This window comes from Montipora foliosa, chromosome 10, assembly GCF_036669935.1.
Source record: "Montipora foliosa isolate CH-2021 chromosome 10, ASM3666993v2, whole genome shotgun sequence".
Taxonomy (NCBI): Eukaryota; Metazoa; Cnidaria; class Anthozoa; order Scleractinia; family Acroporidae; genus Montipora; species Montipora foliosa.
The window spans coordinates 26,660,714-26,680,035 of NC_090878.1; the positions used below are offsets into that span (position 1 = coordinate 26,660,714).

The window sequence follows — 19,322 nt, forward strand, 5'->3', positions numbered from 1 at the left end:
CCAATTCAAAATGGCACCGAATTGTGGATGCCTGGTGACGAGTATAATAAGTTCTGGTGGGAGGGGAGTCCCAAATTGCTAAAAACAAAACTCACTGAGCAATCTGGGATTCCCCTCTCTCCAGGGGGGACATATATTCCCCTCGTCACCAGGCGTCCCGAGTGCAGTGCAGTTTTGAATTGGACACTTTGCGAGGACAATGCTTTCTGGCCGCCATTTTAGCAGGTTAACTTACAAGTTTTACGGAGTCTGGTGGCTTCGTGTTGCTACCCGGAGATGCTTCAGTGGATTCATGGTTTAGAGAAATTCATGTTCCACGAGCCTGGTGTGTTCATTTAGCGACTGGATTTGATTTTCACGAAAAAAATTGTGCTTGTTTTGGGTCGATCGGAGTCCCTACGCTGGCTTCCGTCTCCTACCTTGTCACTGTACTATGAAGGAAGGTGAACGGGGACCAACTTCGTGTACGTATTAAAGACAACAACAGGTCACCACATGGTAAGTTTCATCGATTTTTATTTCCATTTTGTTGCAAATTTCCAGACCTAAACTTCGCCTCATGTTCTCTATATTTACCTATGTGGCACACACAGTGAGCCTGGGTTACCTGTGTGTTAAGTAAAACAAAAGTGTAAGCGAATGAGGTCAGTTAAGACACGTGTTGAAACAGCTCCTGTTAGGATTGTTTTTATTGTCATGGCACAGTTAATATCCCGGATACTCTCCTTGTCAACATAGATGTGGTCATTGTCTCTGGTGTCATTTTTCAGCTTGACAGCCACTGCAGCATCCATTGGTGCAGCTGGGATTCCACAAGCAGGCCTGGTCACTATGGTGCTTGTTCTTCAGGCTGTCAATTTACCAACTAATGACATTGGACTTATCTTAGCTGTGGATTGGTTTTTGTAAGTAAACTAGTTTTTTTGCATGATCTTTTTGTCAATTTGATATCTGCATAACCTTTTTGATCTGGATTCTGGAACTTTGTGTTTCTGTTCGGCCTCACCTCATGAGTTACTTGTTAATTTCAAATCATTGTATTAAATACCTCAATGTTTTGTTACACCTTCCTTACAGAATTTAGGTGTGGGTTACTGCTCCAAATTATATACATGGGTTTCAATAAGGTTTAAAATAGAAGGGACCTTGTGATAGAGTAACCGGGCACCCCTATTTATGACTTTGTATTATACATGTAGTCTGGGTTTTGACATTGCGACCTCCTTTGAGGAATGGCGGGTACAATACTAATAATCATAGTCTCTCACAGCCTGTCTTCAAAACTTTATGTGTATTTAAATGAATTCAGCGCTCATGGTAAACCACATCCCAGCCGACTCAATAAGTTGAGCTTTGAACCACTGTTTGGGAGGTCACAGTTTTGAACCCAAGCTGGACCAACAGGTGTGGTCTAAAATAACTTAAAAGTAAATAACGCCTTTATAATTACATCTGCAAAAATGGCAAGGGACTGTTAACTGGAGACCCCATCTCACAACCCCAGTTCATAACTCTATGTGATGTAAAGGAATCCACCCATTATTGGCAGAGTAGGTCACTTGCTCATGTAGCTCTTGTTGTTGTGGTCCGTCTGTGAAAATGGCAGAGTAACAATCATTATGATATTGGAGCTTTGCTCTGTTGTGTGACCCTCATTACCTTGGGGGTGAAACATGAAAAAACTAAGTAAGTAAGACTAAACAGCTTGGCAGCTTTCCCGGGGGGGTACTTTAGGAATTTCTGGGTGGGGATGTGCCGCTGGGACCCTGGAACCCTGGAACCCTTAGCCTATACCAGAGCTAGTTCAGCTGAATTTTGCTACCCTATACTAGAGTAAACTCCCACCGATTTCCGTTTAAATACCAATACTTGACAGTTAATAATAATTATCCAGAAGTGTTTCATGATAGCCATTTATCGACACTGTTGAGGCTGAGTTGGGTAAACTTAAACTTTGCTTGATTTTTTTATATTTTTGAGTGGGAATTCTGGTTTCCTTAGTCTTGATAAAATCTTCAAGCGACTGGTCAGTTTCGCGAAAAATGATACCCTATTCTAGACCCAAACGCTCTGAGTTATATACGGTAATAATACCCTACGCTAGAGTAAACTGCTTGAAAACCATTACCCTTCACAGCAGCACATACCTATATAGCCCATATATGGCAGTACCCCCACCCCCCGGGGCAGCTTTTAGCCATCTTTGTTTAATGCAATATTGCCATTCAATTTTCACAGGGATCGTATTCGCACCACAGTTAACATCATTGGTGATTCATTTGGGGCTGGTATAGTTGAACACCTGTCACGCGATGATCTGTTGACTATGGACTACACAGCAAGAGAGGATACTGTACCAATGGATCCCATTGAGCGATACACACCCAAGGCTGACGGCCTCAATGATGCACGATCAAGCGAGGCCTCATTAAGGGCAACTAACTTCTAATTTATGATAACTTAACTCAAAAGTTAATTTCATACTGGATTTTTCTTCAGGACTGAGGTTTCTGTGATTAAGTGCCCTTAAAGTCAAGAAAAAAAGAATGACATAAATAATTTCAGAGTTAAAGTCGAAAATTATTTAACCCCTATTGTTTCGTGTTTCCTGGTCTCTGCAATAGGTGTTTTCATGCAGGAGAAGTCTAAAAAGAGCACTAAACAATAAAGGCTACTGTAACCCTTCTTGACACTCATGATTCAGCACCTGAGAATCTATTACATGTAAATTTCACTACTAGGGATCAATGGGTTAAAGGTTGCCTACACGTTACAGCGTCACTCAAAGTGCTCTTTTACTGTATTTTTTTTTGGTTCCCTTTTTGGTGCTTAATCATCATTAAAATGAATGTTACTCACAAGCCATTAGGATAAATCATTCTTTTTTGTGTTTTGCTGTCACAAGTATGTAAATTACACAGTGGTCACAAGTGTGAGAATAATTCGGTTTGGCAACTTTAATTTGAGGTATTCTTTTAATAATGATATTTTAAGTAATCTCTGGCTGGCAGTTTTGCATAAGTAATTAATACATGTATAATCACATGATTTCAAGTGCAACTTGGAATAATGAGCGAAGAATTAATGGCGAGCATGTAGTCTTTGAAAAACTTATGGGAGCTTATGTATTCCAAATTTGCATGAGAGAAATCATGGGAGTACTTAATAACAGACATGAAAAGATGCCATTAGGCAATCAAAATGTAGGATTTTTTTCTTTTATATTATTAGTTGGGAAACAAGTGACAAAACCAAGTAGAATTGGGATTAGCATGCTGGCACTCAGACTCCCACTTAAACAGCCAGATCAGGAGGCTATGCATAGTTCATAACTGTTTTCCAGTTGCTGGTATCAGGAAAATTTGTTAGAATTAAAAAAAAAAAGATTAATGGGCAGCTTTACACTGGTTGTTCACAGACTCCCAGGAGTCCATTGTCAAAAGTTGTTTAGTGGAGGGAGAGTTTGTTGAATAAAAAATAATGTTGAAACAATAATGTTGCAGGAAAATTTGAACTGCATTCTTAAAAAGACAAGAACTTTTTTAGAGATGTTTTATCTTAAACCTGTATCAGTTTCAGTAATAATATTATTACTTCACAGAGGGTTTAATGAAGTTATTAACAACAGCCTGAGAAACTTCTCGCAGTATTTATAATAATAAATGTAGGAAGGTGAAGCAACAATGACATATGGAAAGAAAAACACAAAATAATTTTATTTTGAAAATATAACAGATGCAAGTAAGTTCTGGATTATTTTGCCAGTAGATACATTTCTTTGGTGCCTTTAGTAACTTATGAAACCACAGATGTGAGGTTTTGTGGAAGACGTGTGTGCATTACAATGATTTGTACCATTATGTAGGCTGTATTATAAATGGCGGCTAAGTAATTATATTTTTGTTTTATGCTAATTCTCTGCGCTAGCCTCGTTAGCACCAACAGAATTCAAAAACCTTTTTTTTCCAAAGCAAGGCTAGCGAGGATGATTAGCATAAAGTCAAAAGAAGAATAATTTCTTGGCAGCCATTTATGAATATGGTCAATCTTGCTACAATTCTACGTGTCCACAAAATGACAAATCCTCCAATTCAGAGGATAAAAAGTTGCACCAACTGCAAAGCTACTTCAGTATTTCTTATGCTGGTTCATGTCATCCATTGACAACATTGCTAATGCTTCCTAATGTACAACAAAGATGTTATTACACTACTTCCTCTGTGGATTTACATTTTTGGTGATTTTCATAGTGTTAGCTTCAACTAGAAGCTCATGACATTGAAGCATTTAACTCTGGTTCAGAGCTGGGTTTTTTATAGTTTTAGGGTTTTCCTTATTTGGATGTAATGTCCTGCACGTGCAGCCTGGATCTTATTTTTGTGCATATTTGGGCATAAAATTGGTATCTGAAACTCCTCAGCTTTGTTCCAAGGAAAAGAGTTGCAAGTTACATGCTTCAAGGGCTTCTGCTTCAACCTATTAATGTACAGGATGAAAAGGGATACAGCTTCTGAGTGTACCGGTAGATGTTGTTAACCCTTTCAGACAGAGTAAGATCTTATACGAGTTGCATGTAGAATACAGGTTTTTTAAAATAATTTTATGATTAAACATGCACTTCCATTTTTCCCTTTGTTAACATGAGGAAGATTGTTTTTTAAGTTACTTTATGGCTTACGTACATACAGTGAGCACAAGTATTCAATAAAATTGCATTTTAGCATAATTTTGAATCAATCGATATTTGGTTATTTGATGATAAATTAAGGAATAATTATTATGGTGCACATTATTGGTTACTGTTAAGAGGGGCTTTATTACTAAGCAAGTGTTGGATCATTACGTTAAGGCTGTGGTTTTGTGACAGCTCCTCCAGAGAAAATCGACCACTGGCCTGCTGTTTGAAAATAGGAGCAGGGGTCTAAAACTGACATCTGCCAACTTACACTGTAATGTATGCTGCATTTTTTCCTTATGTTTTGCACAAAATTACCAGAATGAGTGAATCTATAGTTTATTTGGAATTTCTTCGTTTCACCCATGGATAAATCAATTCTCCCATTGCTAATTTGCCAATCAATGTAAGCCAGCTTTCTGTGGAAGATGAATTTTCACGGAAATCATCCATAAAGTTGTAACAAAACAACTCTGCAAAAGGAATAGGCTGGTTATGAAGGGAAAGACACACAGATGGTATGGGACTGGCTGTTTTCCTGAATAAACCATGTAGCAGGTGCAGGTCTTCTCCTGGAACATTAGTGGAGTCCACCAGTTCAATTGTTAAACCTCCTAGCCAAAAAGAAAACACACAATGAACTACCCTCCTGAGAAGACAAAAATACCTAAGTTACATGTATACTTTTAAGGAAGGCCTTTTGAAACCAACTGTCTTCTACTCTTACAAAAAAATTCAAGTGACATAAAGCATAAATGCATTCCATTTTTTCTACGACAAATAATGCTGCACAGTTGTAAGTGGGTTCCACAACAAAATAAAGTACTGGCAGGCACAAAACACAGGCTGCAAGAGACAGATCATTGTTTTACCAATACCAAAAGAACCCTAAACATTCATTAAAGCTACCCTTAGGCCTAACTAGGCCTAAACAAAAGTTAAAAATGTTAGCATCAGTAAATGGTTAGGGTTGTTTCTGTATTGGTAAAATAATGACCTGTGACTTGTAACCTTTGACCTGTGTGAGACAAGCAGTTGATGACAAAAAGGTGTTTCATTTTTTCACCTTAGCATCAAACTGCAAGTGTGCTAAAGGAGAAGATGTAGCCTGCAGAACAGGCGTATTTTGGTGGGGATTGAACGGGATAATGTCGCCATCCTGGATAGTAAAAGTAATGGACAGCTGGGGAGAGCAAAAAATGTTCCAGGGAAGAGAATAATAAACTAAAACCTGTAGTAGGTGAGGGGGTAGCCCCTCCTCCATCTCAGCCACTCATGCCCACCCTGCTCTCCTTTCAAAATGGCACACTTGAGTTAGAAACAGTTAAGTCTTTAACAGGCCTTTGCTGTCAAAACATGCCAGCTCTGCAGGCTGGAGGAGATACTAAATTTCAAACCTGGTAACCAATCATAGGGATTCACTATTCATGATGACTCTGTGACTCTTTGAAAAAATTACCTTTTGGCAATGTCAGTCAAAGCAGTATAGCAGGATGGTGGTCAATTATAACCTACATTTAGAGCTTAATTCCCATCATGAGTCTCATATGGCTCAGTGATAAAGCACTGGAATTAGTAACAGAAGGTTGTGGAGTCAACTTCCTTAGGCTTAAGAGCACTCAGATTTTCTCTGGGTATCGATAAGTCACCATTATTCAAGTTGTCCCTGTTTCAAAAGCCGGGCAATTTGGTTGTCCATTGGGAAAACCCTCTACGATTGCAATCACATGACAATGGAGCTTAAATATCCCATAGTTCTTAGTGTGCACCTGTGTTTTTTTGCAGAGGTGTGGGTTTCAGCTGTGATTTCCTTATCTGACAGTGTTTTGTAAAAGATACAGATATTCAAAACACAGGAAAATGCCTGGTTGTGACAAATTAATATTTTTGTTAACTTCACACTACTATCGGATATTGGCAATAAAATTTACTGACAAGTTAGTTGCAGGCTACTTGTGACTAATTCATTTTCTATTTTTGGCTGGGTTGTCTGTTGTTTTATTTTTTCCAAAACCTGGTCACTTAATAATCTTTCTGGTTGACTTGCAAGAAAGGACGGTGGCTAAATTCAAGCGCTGCTCTCTTTATGAAAGTCATTATTGATGAAAAGGTTAGATAGCATCCTTTTAACATTTGCACAGATGATCAGGTGTCAACAACCTGATTTTTTGTTACATATTTTTTTGCCAGTGCGAACGGCAAGGAAGAGAGTTAGTGTCACCCATTCCCTCACTATCCAACAACATGTATAGAGTCACTCAGGCTATACATGATAATAGAAAAACAATATCTCTGAATGGGAGAGACATTTTCATAGAAAGAAAAACAACAGTGTTCATTTGGAAATCAAGCCTTTCAAATAAAAGTAAATGAAAGTAACAACTATAATGGTAGGTCTTACTACAGCTACATGTATAGTTACAATTTTTGCTATTTCTTTAACCTAGTTTCAGTCAGATTGAGAATTAGATTAAACAGTTCGTACAGTACCTGGAAGTAAGTCTGGTTTTACCCATGCCAAACACAATGGAAAAACTGGAAGATTGTTGATAACATTCACAGCACAATTGATGACCCCTTTACCAAGCAGCACCATAAGCCGCAGTACAGTAAACACAGCATAGTACATTGCAGTGGTTGGCAACAGGAACAACAGGATGGTAAACAAAAGAGTGCCTAAGAACAGTCTGTCAGCCTTGAAAGGAACACTATCAACTTGATTCTTCTCAACATTCCATCTTCTACCTTCACAAAAGAGTCGAAAAAAATATAAATTATTATTTTAACCCATTTACTGCTCAGGCACCCTACCATGCCCCAGTTGATGAGTAAAATCATTTGGCGTCAAACAGAGTAAAATCTGTCTCACTCTTGACTTTTTTTGCTATTGTTTGTGATGTGTGACTTTTTTGCTTTTGTTTTGAAAGTGGAAGCACCGTAATTAGTAACATTTGGAAGCAAATTGTTGTAAGTACAGCGACGTGGTCAACAAAATTTCCCGTAATTCTGGGTGCGCCTTATAACAGGGTATTTAGGTGAAATTTTCATTTTACTGACTAGTCACAATCATCTTCGAAAGTTTAGGGTGCGTCTTATAACCGAGTGCGCCTTATAAGTGAATAAATACGGTAATTTATGATATGTGCGGCTATTTTGGGAGTTGTGTAGGATTTTTCCAAGCACTGAAGGGGCGAGAAAAAATATGAACAAAGAGCAAAATGTCCGTACATATTATACGTTAAACCTTTCAATGAGGGATTTATTATTCCATTTTCTAGTATTTTGACTTCCTGCATTGACTGAGAGTTGAATCGTTGCATAATAAGGCACGTGTGAATGATGAAAACAGCACGGATGAAACCACTGAAATGTGCAACGACAAGCTATTCTCAGGATTCAGATTGTGTTGAAAACAAATTCTTTCATTGAAAAATTGCTGTCCCATTCATATTTGCTCTATTCTAAACCAATTAATCCCGTTCTCTTGACCAAATAATTATGGTAAAATGATGTAATAGTGGAATAATAAAGTCAATTATTCACAGGGCTTACATTTAGAGTAATAATTAGCAACTATTCACCGAAGTAAAGTTGACAAGTGGTGGATATTTACCAAGCCACAAATCAGCGAGGTAAATATCCACAACGAGCCTGGCAGAGCCTTATTTGACATTGTCAAGATTTCTTTTTCATGACTTAAATATCCTTTGTCATGTAATACAACATGCGTGTTTGGTCGCCATTTTGAAAATGAATAAAACAAGTTGTTTTTGATCTGAACATTTCATCAGTATCTGTATGAAATAAACAGAACATTACAGGGCCACTTGGGGATACAAATTTTATCTTCCCATGCTAATAGGCCTTTTGCAACAAACGATCACTTGGTACAAAATCCGCCATGCTGGAGGGCAAGCTCACTATTATTTCCCCTGGGACATTAAAACAAAGAGACCTGAACCAGTCAAGCTTGACTTGCCTTTGTTTTAATGTCCCAGTGGGGAAATAATAATGAGCTTGCCCTCCAGCATGGTGGATTTTGTACCAAGTGATAGTTTGTTGCAAAAGGCCTATAGTACTGGCATCTCTCACTTGTTTGCTACACTCACTTGTGAGAGTATACTCGGAAGGTAAAATTCACATCCCTGCACGACCATGTAATAGGTTCTATTTGTTAACCACATTATTATGGAGGACTACACTCAATCAATAACATAATAGATATTTGAGATCTCATTGGTTCAAAGGTTGTCTTAACAATGATAAATTAATTTGTTTGATAGTATTGCTGAGACTACCAGACTATATAAGATCAAAAATGCTTTCACAATTCTTACAGGACTTAAATAACGTTTGGCTCAAACTTGCAACAGAATTATACACATAGCTGTAACAGAGAGAACTCTTGGGCTGTCGTAGCATTCACTGAAGCTTACCCCACCCTTAAATTAAAATATGAACTTTGTACCATAAATTAGACAATGATCACTGCTTTGTATATTCTTTCCTCGGAACTTGGCAGGTATTTTTTGCAGGTTGCAGGTTGCAGGTTGAAATTTAATTATAACTCGATAGACTTACTGTGGCTGTTACATGAATAGCTAACCTTAGGCCTAGAGAAAAGTTTTTAGGCCTAAGGTTACCTATTCATGTAACAGTCACAGTAAGTCTATTGAGTTATAATTAAATTTCAACCTGCAACCTGCAAAAAATACCTGCCACTCTGTACTTCCTTTTATGGGAACATACATGAGCCCAACAAATTGACCTGCTACCAACTGCGTGGATTCATAGCTCAGTTGGTAGAGCATTGCTTTGGCATCACAGAGGTCAAGGGTTTGAATCCCATTGATACCAACTGAATTAATTTTTTCAGGTGTCTATAAATTAGTGAAAATCGCTTAAATTGTCCAGTTAAGTGTGACGATGACTTTTACCTTTTGTATATAAACCACACTTCAAATATACATTTCTTTTATAATTAAGTAGGCATGCGATGTTCTCAATCTAACCTGTGAACAGTCTGAACAAAGCAATCAACTTCTTAAGCTGGAAATTATACAGCCTTGCAGCATAGACATAAAAGCAGTAAATATGCAAGGTTATCACAGACAGCACTTCGGAGCCCATTGATAACAAAAATGTTATCCCAAAACACCCAGACATAATGATTATACTTGTAATAATCTGTAGATAAGGTTCAATACAACTCAGATAAATCTGCCACAGGTAGATGTGGTACGAAAAGAATTTGCTCATGTACTCGGCAAAATGTTTGTTGAGTTTCAAACCAGCTGGAGCATCTTTCAACCAATCCAACAAAGCACTTAAAAGTCCTGCTACAGTGTTTGTTTTCTCCATCACAAAATCAGTAGCATGCATGTTGTAACCTTTTTGAAAGATCCATGACACAATCAGAATTCCAAAGATGATGTCAATCAACATTATGCTGGCTATATTGACAAACCATACCAATGGAAAAACACTTTGACCATACTTAGCATTGCTCTTCTCAGCTCTTTGGGTGGAATATCCTGTCTGTGATAAGTCCTTTTTATCATTCCGTGTTGGCTGAGCTAAACACTTGCACAGTGCCTTCATTTGACTGAAACGGGTCCATAATTGCAAAACACCAACAGACTGATAAGATAAAAATTTGACCATGTCTTTCAAGATGGCGACCCTTTCAGAATCCCAAAAACAAGACAGACAACAAATATTCTTTAGCAACTTGGACACAAAGATGAAGATGAAATCAATAATGTTCACCGATTTCAAAGGGGCTTTGCTTTTTATTGCGGATAAGATTCTACCCTCGTCGCTGTGTGATCTATTCAAAAGGATGAGAACTTTGGATATTTCTGTGGAATGCTTCGTTTCTGAACACTGTAACTGCCTCCAAAAATCATGAGTATTTGCGCTTGCTGTCTTCATTTTTAAAGGCCTATTGTGTGTTGGTTGTTTGTATAAAACTATCACGCAGCTATCCGGTTTCCGGTCATCCCCCAGAAAGTATAATTGAGGTACGAAGGTGTTCCGTTGTAGGCGAGCGAACACCATTTCTTCAGTTAGTGAAAGTGCAAATTCTTTTGCTGAGGCAAATATATCTGACATCGAAAAAGACTCATCGTGATTTTCGTTTATCCAGACTCCAAGAACAGACAGTGAATCTACACCATTTTCCTTGCTCAGTTGGGGAAATCTTTCGCAAAATGTTAGCCAGTCATTTGAGAAACAAGTAACAGTCACGACGACAGAAATGTTTCCCTTGTCTACCCGCCATCCTATGATCAAGCCACTTCTTTCCGAAAGGCAATGGCGGGGAAAAAATAGTCTCAACCTTTTCTTGGAGATGGTGGTTGCCATCTTGTTTGACTGGGCTGCTTTGCAACAAACTGGTATCTAGTAACCAGTCTACTAAGGTTTGTTCAGTGATTGATTGATCCACCACCTTGAAACTTGATCATTATTGGGCCTGCGGTCTGCCCAACAATAGACCAAGTCGGCTAACGCAAACCCTTTGGGAATAAAACGTTTTAGTATATACTAAGGCAGAGTTTACACAAACGCGGTTTCACATCGATACGGTTTCATGACTTCGAATCCTCGTCAAAATCGATGCAGTTTGGAAGTGTTTAGACGGAACCGTTTTCGCCAGAAAATCCAAGCTGTGATGGTATAAAAATGTTTTCGCTGTTTACACGATAGATGGAACCGCATCGTTTTGAAAACGCTCCACTTTGGCAGCGGTTTCAAATCGACGCAGTTTCAATCAGTCTCGAACTCTCGATCGGTGTAGTGAAAACGGAAGGTATAGCCGCATTGGTGTAAACACTGCCCAAAACAGTGGATAGCGTTGAACGCGGGCGCTGATTGGCTCGTCAAACTCCGACTATCCTGTGCTATTTACCTCCTAGCAACTCCGGAAAAAATGGCGTCCCGATTTGCATCCGTGACAAGTGAAGAAAACATCAAAATTAATTTTTTGTGCGGTATATTATCTCACTGTTTTAGTATATACTAAAACAACTATTCACCTTAGTGTCGGTGACTAGCGGCTCGGTAAATATCCACCGCTAGCCACATCCACTTCGGTGAATACTGCAATAGTTGTTAACTAATCACCTCCGAGCAATTTGCGCGGAATTTGCTCCCGAAAATTTTGTAATCTTTGCAGGAATAAATGAATTAAGACCGTCTTTTTGTGCTGCATTATCTCACTCGTTTACTATATACTAAAACGACTAATTTTATTTTTAAAATTTTTAAGTAACAGAGTCCCTCTTGTTCTCACATACCACGCTTTGAACAAGCAAATCAAACACTTTCTATTTCAGAACTTCGGCATTCTATCAAGTGACCAGCTGACCCGTCATATCTTCTCACAACCACCTGTAGAAGCATACAAACGCGATCTCAACCTAAGAAACTTACTTGTATCACTCAACTGACCACGCACGCACTGATCAGAGTGGCACGCGTGCCTGCCAACATCCACGTTGCCATACCGTCAGTCCTGAAACAGTGACGAAGTGCTCGATGCCCCTTTTCCATCCATGGCCATTTTACCTGCCAGACCAGTAATCTTGTGTACTGCATATCCTGCAACCGATGTCCTACCATTCTTTATATCGGTGAAACCGGACGGAATCTCAGGAGTTGTTTTTGCGAACACTTACGTACGAAGTAACTGTATACCGAACAACACCCCTGGTTTCTCATTTTCAACTCAGCGGGTCACAGTATTTCAGATATCCGGATACGGGGTTTGTAGTTATGCCACGTTCTAATCTCCAACGGAAGCAACGTGAAATGAAGTTAATTTTACAGTTGGGAACTGTACATCCTGATAGACTTAACATCAATTTCAACTTTATTTAAAAATGACTTGATGCATGCGCGCGCGCGCCACCATTCATCTGCGCGCTTCTTTCTGATTGCGTATTTCAGCGGTTTTCTTCACACTGAAGAAGGGTTCTACACCCGAAACGTCTGTGATATTTTAAAAAAAATTACGGATACCCGACTTCTTGATATTTATTTTCTATCACTCCACTTTAGTCTCCTTTGCAGCCGCTCGGGCAGAAGTGTGGCCGAGTGGTTAGAGCGCTTGCCTTAAGATCCGGAGATCCCGGGTTCAAGACCCGCTCTGACCACTCGTTGAATTTGATCCTAGTAGTCCCTGCTTCAACTTCCCAGCTGCACTTGTAAATAGCCAACTGGTTTGCCTCCAGCCAGTAGGGATTCTTAACAATAGTTGTTGTTCTGTTCTGTCGTTTCGTTGTTTCATTGGCCCTGAAAAGCCCCTATGGGGAGCGGTCAATTAAGTATGTATTGTATTGTATTGTAAGTCACTCAATCTGGACGCTCTTCGGGACGAGGAGCGTTGCGTGACCTCGACCCGAGCGGCTCGCGGCTGCTAAGGAGACTATAGGAAGCACGCGAGTTTTTGAGACGCGTACGGCAACCGGAAGTGAGCTCTACCACATTTACATTCCTAAGTATCTTTTCTCCATTAGAGATCATGTAAAAATCTTGGAGACACCACCGTCCTGGCACGCGAAATATTCTCTTCCGGTCGCCGTCCGCGTCTCAAAAATGCGCTTGCTTAAGCTCCCTTATGCATCGCGAGCAACGCATGGGTTATTCTAGCCTGCGAACGCAGACGTATTTACGTCTGCGTTCGCAGGCTAGGATTATTCCGATGCTTTGGCCGCGCGAAAAGTGGGCACCCACGTTTCTCGAGGATGTGATGTTTGGGGAAGTTGGACATCTATCAAAACTCTCCTATATGCATTTTGTGAAATTGATGAGTATGAGTATTTTCAGTGAGTGCTTTCCGTCGTCAAACTGTAAAATATAACCGAAGTAATTATATGAACCATGTATGCAGGTCTTCGCGGTTACAACAGTGTGATATTGCGTCATATCTGCCCCCGTTCTCTCTCTTCCACTCCATGCAAAATGGCCAAGGAATCGGCATACAAAGATATGGAAAAATCTTTTCCGCATTTTGGCACCTTAGCGATACATGCGGGGCAAGACCCAGAGCAGTGGCATTCAAGAGCGGTTGTACCACCGATTTCGATGGCTACAACCTTTAAACAGGATGCTCCTGGTGTTCATCGCGTAAGAAATAGCTGAATCCCAATTTTCGAAAGCTTTATACTGTAATCCCCGTAACCCGAGGGATGACACCTCGCGTAAAAAATGGAGGTGATGTAGTAGTAGCAGCAGCAGCAGCAGCAGTAGTAGAAACTTTATTACCGTGGCAGAATCTTCTAGTTTGGGAGAACACAAATAATAATAGATAACGTAACATTATTTAATTACAAAGAAATACTACCTGCTAAATTCTAAATTAATTAATTATTGTATATAGTGCAAATTATATTGTGTAAATTATAAATAGTGCAATGAATGGTTGAATTATAAATAGTGCAATGAATGGTTGCCATAAGTTATTTTGTTATACCTGGAAACTGAAAAGTCAGACTGTCTTGAATTATAGGAAGAGTTATGTTCCTGAAAGATGTTACAAATATTCAAAGGGCTTAGGTTGTGTTTGACTTTGTACATCAAAATCCATATATCTTGTAAATGTGTGTTTAGTAACATAGGTCACTTATCTTTCTTAAGGGGAGTGTTTGTCTAATTGTATACAGCCCTTAGGCCTCTTCCTTGTACTCTCTCCAATCTGCAACTATCACTAGATTTGCAAAAATGCCATATTAGATGACAGTAGGTTAGATAAAGGTTATTCTTTGAATGCTGCAGGGGTATGAGTACTCTCGGTCTGGAAATCCGACAAGGAATTGCTTTGAAACTTGTGTGGCTGCGTTGGAGGGTGCCAAACACGGTCAGTTGAAATGATTCGTTGGTGTTAAATCTAATGAGCCACATGGAACATTATTTGCAGGGTCATGCAACGCTAGTGGAGCAAGCGTTGCGTTACACCAATAAGGGCTACAATTAAAACAAATCAAATGGTCCCATGGTCGAAAACATTCATTTATTGCAACCATACAGTGATAATGATTGATGGTCTTAACCTTGCAGCAAACCTGAGAATAAAAGCCTCGTGACATCTCTTGGGTTTCTTACCGATCTTATTTATTCCTGTCTTTAGAATAATGTTGTGAGATGCTTAAAGGAGTCAATAACTACATTAAACTTGAACCTGTACCTACATCTGTACCTATAACTGTCTACATGAACATTTGTGTTTAGGTTTAACCCATTCTATAAAATAGTCCAATTTTGATGTAATCTCTCAATCTTAACAAAAGACATCATGAATGCACCTCAAGGCACTCTAGGGAATCAACTATAAACTTTGCAAGTCCAAATGGAGCCCAGCTGACACTAGCGTTTTCAGTCAATAATTCAACTCTTCCTCCTACCAGGAGTTTTTTTTCCATGTAAACCTGAGCCTCATACCAATTTCGTATTGCTGATCTCCTATAGGGGTTAATTAGGCCACCATTATGATTGCACATGTTGCAGCATCCACAATAAATTTTGATAACCCTATCCATTCTACTTTGTGTGGAGCTTGACCATCGCCTGTTTTAGTGCAGCAAATAGTTTTTTCATAGGATTATAAAACATTTTTAAATTTCTGCTTTGAACCTCACCTTCTCTAATGGAGGGTATAAACTGCAGGTTAGAGGTCATTGTTTCACCATAGCTGAAACAACCCAAACCTTTTCTACTACACCAATATTAGGCCTAAACACTGTGCTCTAAATAATGCTTAAGCCTAAGGTTAGTATTTTGTAAAGGTTTGGGTTGTTTCAGTTATAGTAAAATAATGACCTGCAACCCCAACTTTGTAACCTGCAACCTGCATGCGCACTTTACACCCTCCAACTAATATCTAGTTTGCACTCAGGCTCTCCATGCGTTGATTGGGGTGCAGTCAACAGCTAGGGAAATGGACATCACTCCAATCCCTAGTTGTTGACTGCATGCCATTTGATACACAGAGAGCCTGTATGCAGGCTATACACCTTTTCCTCCTGAACAGTTTGCGTCATATTGTTGTTCCTTTTTTTTAACAGTTTTTCTCTAGACCTTCCTATTTTCCCATGACACTCTGAGGGGAGTAGGTTTCTTTTTTCGGGATCCATATGAACATAACAAAGGCAGTTAATCCAGTTTATGTTATAAAATGTACGCTTACAAATAATTCTTGCCTCTATTATTGGCATCATAGGCTTAGCTGCTGCTTCTGGATTATCAGCGACTATGCTGTTGACACATCTTCTAAAGAATGGAGAACACATTCTTTGTGTGGACGATGTTTATGGAGGTATATATACGTTAAAATCTAATCATTGAAAACAAGCAAATTCCAATCAAACTACAATGTACTTATAATAAACAACTTTTTCTGGAAGAAGAAACTAGCCTATCAGAGCCTTTTGATTGTCCTGCTATTATATTCATTTGACCCTTTTAATTCAGCTGGCTCATCAGGAACAGAACATAGTTTTTTCGGTGCAATCTATGAGGCTTCCAGGATAATCAAGATGAATAAGTCAGATATGGTCAGGTAATAAGTTTAAGTGTAATTTATTGTACTGGAGTTCTTTTTTTTATATCATTAGGAACCAACAGATACTTTTCACGGGTAGCAGCCACACAAATGGGAATAGAAGTGAGTTTTGTAGATCTTACTGATTTGAATATGCTGAAGACTGCCATCAAACCTAACACCAAGGTGAGTATTGACTTTTTACAAATAGCATGGAATTGAAAACTTAAATTTGTATAATTGAAGATTTGAATTGAATTCACGCAAGAACTGCAAACCGCATTTTTTATCCATGGTCTTAATTATTTATTTTTTAAGAACTCATAAATTATTTAGGAGCCTAACAGCCTATCAAAACACTGATAAAACATCATGTGCATGAGCTTTAACCCAATAAAACACTCCTAATTAGAATTCTTTATTTAATGAATAGTATAATGAGGCCTGGCTTGTTTTTGTTTTTTTGATACGCTTTTTGTGGAATGTTTTTGAAGCCATTCAAAAAACTTGCAGCACTTGTTTTTTAAGGTCTAAAAACATTCGGCTATGCCTCTTGTTTGTAAACCCAATAAAAGGTAGCTGCTCATTTTCACAGACCACCATTTCTTTTTGGATTGAATTCCTGCAAATGAGAATCCTGCAGGAGTCCAATGACCAATTACAATAATTAGCAATTATTGAATGAGGCTGAGTAGGATATGAAGAATTCTGCAGGTCAAGGAGGATGTTATCCACCAAGGCGGAAGGCTGAGGTGGATAACATGCTCCGAGATCTGCAGAATTCTTCATATTCTACGAAAGCCGAATTCAATAATTGCTTTATTATTCATTCAAAATATTATCTTTGCTCAAACTTCTTAACCTACTCGCAGCTATTTTTCTGTTCAAAAAAAGAACACAATCTTGTCCCCAGCTTTTTTCGGGCAAAGGTTCAATAATTTGCAGCGGGCTGCACTTTTGACACCATTGGTTCAATAATCTGCAGCGGGCTGCACTTTTGACGTCATTGATTCACTCGTGCTTGGCTAAATAACCTTGAGACGTAAATAAAATGATTATAATTAGAATAATAATTATTATTAGTAGTAGTATTGTTATTATAATTATGGTGCAAGCTGTTGTGATTGCCTTTAAATTAAGGCTACATCATCATAGAATGCCATAACAGTTTTGCAGAGAAACAATTATTGAACTGGCAGTCCCCTTATAAGTAGAGCCAAGGGCAATATACTTAGGCCAGGTAGATAAAGTTTATTATGTCTCTACAATTCCAAATACATGTATCTCTGAAATATTCAGAACAGTACCACCAGATAATCATTCTAGCTCTCATATACAATGTAGTTAACAGGAAAAGACATGAATATGTGTATGAGAGTTCCGCTAATAATAAGAAATCTTACATTGTACATGCAAACATTTTTTTACAGTTTATTACAGTACAATGATTGATGTCATGCATGTACTTGAAATATTTTAGAAAAATGCATTCTCTTGTATTTCACTGTACACATTAACTTCCTTAAACAGTATCAGTATCAGTTATACAATGTTCTGATTTGTCTGTTTGTAAATGGTTTGATAGGAGACAATAAATCACATTTGTACTGGTGATTCTTGTCACGATGCATATGAACCTGTCATGTCCTCACTCAATACCATACATCACATTGCCTGTTATCCATATGCATTGTTAATAATTTCACTTACAACAATCAAGAAACACTTTTATTAAGCTAAAATGCTTTCGTTACTTTTCTTCAAAGTTGCTATAAGATTTTGCAGTAGACACATGTACGCATTGCATACCTATTTTTTTTTAAATCATGAGATGGAGGATCTCTCAAAATAAATGATGGGCTCTCATAATTAATGTTTATTTGGGATTTACTGAAACTAATAATGACAGTTCATGCCAGTGCCAATTCGTTTTCTTGACTGTTGCTTTCATCATAGATGGTATGGGTAGAGACTCCCACAAATCCTCTTTTAAAGCTTGTGGATATTCAAGGGGCTTCTGAAATTGTCCACCAACATGAGGTTAGCTTGTCATCAATTTATGTATTGTGTAAATTGTGTTGTTCATTCTCACCTGCTTCAAGTCATTTACGTTTTGTAATTGGCTAATGAATCATTTCATGGTTCTTTTCTTCAGGGGACCATCTTAGTAGTGGATAACACATTCATGTCATCATATTTCCAGGTGCTACATTAATTACCATAGTTAAGTAAATGATAAGTGTAAAACAAAAGTAATTTTATGTAATTTATCATTAGTTTTTAGAGAATTGTTTTAAATAGGAAAAATGCTTTGTTTGAAAATTTTGTCTGGGCAGAAGTGAGATGTGACCTGATGAAGCCAAAAGGTGCTTGGCTGTCCAATAATAATTATTATAACTTGACCAGCATCGGAATAGAAATTTCTTTGTGCCCTTTTTACCTTACCAATATTTATCTAAATGAGTCCATTTGTTTTGAAAACATTAATGACAGGGAAATACTTATCATGTGAATAATACTTTTTAGCGACCTTTGTCTCTTGGAGCTGATGTTGTGATGCATTCAGTAACAAAGTATTTGAATGGTAGGAAGATAATCACCACATAAAGCTAATAAAAACAATTTTTTTAACACGTGAATAAGAAGAGGCCGTAAATGTACTTTGCTAGCAGATGTTTTTAATCTTATTTTCCTTGCCCTTTTGCAGTGTTTTACATGCTGCAAAATTCTGGTTGGGAAAGCAGGGTATTCACCTCTTGAGTCAGGGGCACCCAATGATAATCTTTGGTGAAATATTTGTTCAGGAGAGTCAAACTGTTCCAAGAATTTCGGTTCTATGTTGCCAAACAACTATAGAATTATTTACTAAAACTTCACCTTAAAGTTTCGCAGTTCTGGATGTTGAAATGGTTCGCTGAGAAGTTTCAGAAGGCCACGTTCAGCTGGCAATTTCAGAAATGAAGATATCATTTCCTAAAATTTCCGGACACTTCAATTTTCAGCTAAGATTTTTGAACAGACTAAATTCTTTCAAGGTGATAAAAACATATAGTACAAATTAGTAGCCTACAAATGTCTCTCAAAGGCTTTTGGGTTTAATAATTTGCT

At 38.2% G+C, this 19,322-nt stretch overlaps 3 protein-coding genes across 4 annotated transcripts in view; 2 read left to right on the forward strand and 1 right to left on the reverse strand.

Annotated features, from left to right (window-relative positions):
- LOC137972387 (excitatory amino acid transporter 1-like) overlaps window positions 1–4,726 on the forward strand; it is a 32,274-nt gene extending 27,548 nt beyond the window's left edge. The window contains exons 6-7 of the mRNA XM_068819080.1: window positions 771–905; window positions 2,239–4,726. Of these exons, the coding sequence (XP_068675181.1) occupies window positions 771–905; window positions 2,239–2,449 (346 nt within the window). The 3' untranslated portion in view covers window positions 2,450–4,726. The remainder of the gene's footprint in view (window positions 1–770; window positions 906–2,238) is intronic.
- Window positions 3,702–11,071, reverse strand: LOC137972385 (phosphatidylinositol N-acetylglucosaminyltransferase subunit Q-like). Of its 2 annotated transcripts, none has more exons than XM_068819078.1 (3): window positions 9,688–11,070; window positions 7,166–7,420; window positions 3,702–5,289 (listed from the first exon to the last, which is right to left on the reverse strand). In XM_068819078.1, exons 1-3 carry the CDS (start codon window positions 11,039–11,041, stop codon window positions 5,015–5,017), a joined length of 1,884 nt encoding a protein of 627 aa, XP_068675179.1. In that variant the 5' UTR covers window positions 11,042–11,070; the 3' UTR covers window positions 3,702–5,014. The 2 variants fall into 2 exon arrangements, with proteins under 2 accessions (XP_068675179.1, XP_068675180.1); XM_068819079.1 differs by lacking the exon at window positions 3,702–5,289 and adding an exon at window positions 6,277–6,490 and having other exon boundaries at window positions 9,688–11,071.
- Window positions 11,072–13,375: 2,304 nt separating this feature from the next.
- The window catches only part of LOC137973039 (cystathionine gamma-lyase-like), a 23,950-nt gene continuing 18,003 nt past the window's right edge, over window positions 13,376–19,322 (forward strand). The window contains exons 1-8 of the mRNA XM_068819755.1: window positions 13,376–13,488; window positions 13,569–13,804; window positions 14,453–14,534; window positions 15,894–15,989; window positions 16,288–16,400; window positions 18,171–18,254; window positions 18,370–18,417; window positions 18,741–18,798. Of these exons, the coding sequence (XP_068675856.1) occupies window positions 13,380–13,488; window positions 13,569–13,804; window positions 14,453–14,534; window positions 15,894–15,989; window positions 16,288–16,400; window positions 18,171–18,254; window positions 18,370–18,417; window positions 18,741–18,798 (826 nt within the window). The 5' untranslated portion in view covers window positions 13,376–13,379. The remainder of the gene's footprint in view (window positions 13,489–13,568; window positions 13,805–14,452; window positions 14,535–15,893; window positions 15,990–16,287; window positions 16,401–18,170; window positions 18,255–18,369; window positions 18,418–18,740; window positions 18,799–19,322) is intronic.

Excerpts from the sequence above, each read along its gene's own strand:
- LOC137972385 (XM_068819078.1), bottom strand. The coding sequence starts at position 11,041 with ATGGCAACCACCATCTCCAAGAAAAGGTTGAGACTATTTTTTCCCCGC. Across the intron at positions 7,421-9,687 it reads TTTGTTCAGACTGTTCACAG|GTAGAAGATGGAATGTTGAG; the intron begins GTTAGATTGAGA and ends TCTTTTGTGAAG. Across the intron at positions 5,290-7,165 it reads AAAACCAGACTTACTTCCAG|GAGGTTTAACAATTGAACTG; the intron begins GTACTGTACGAA and ends CTTTTTGGCTAG.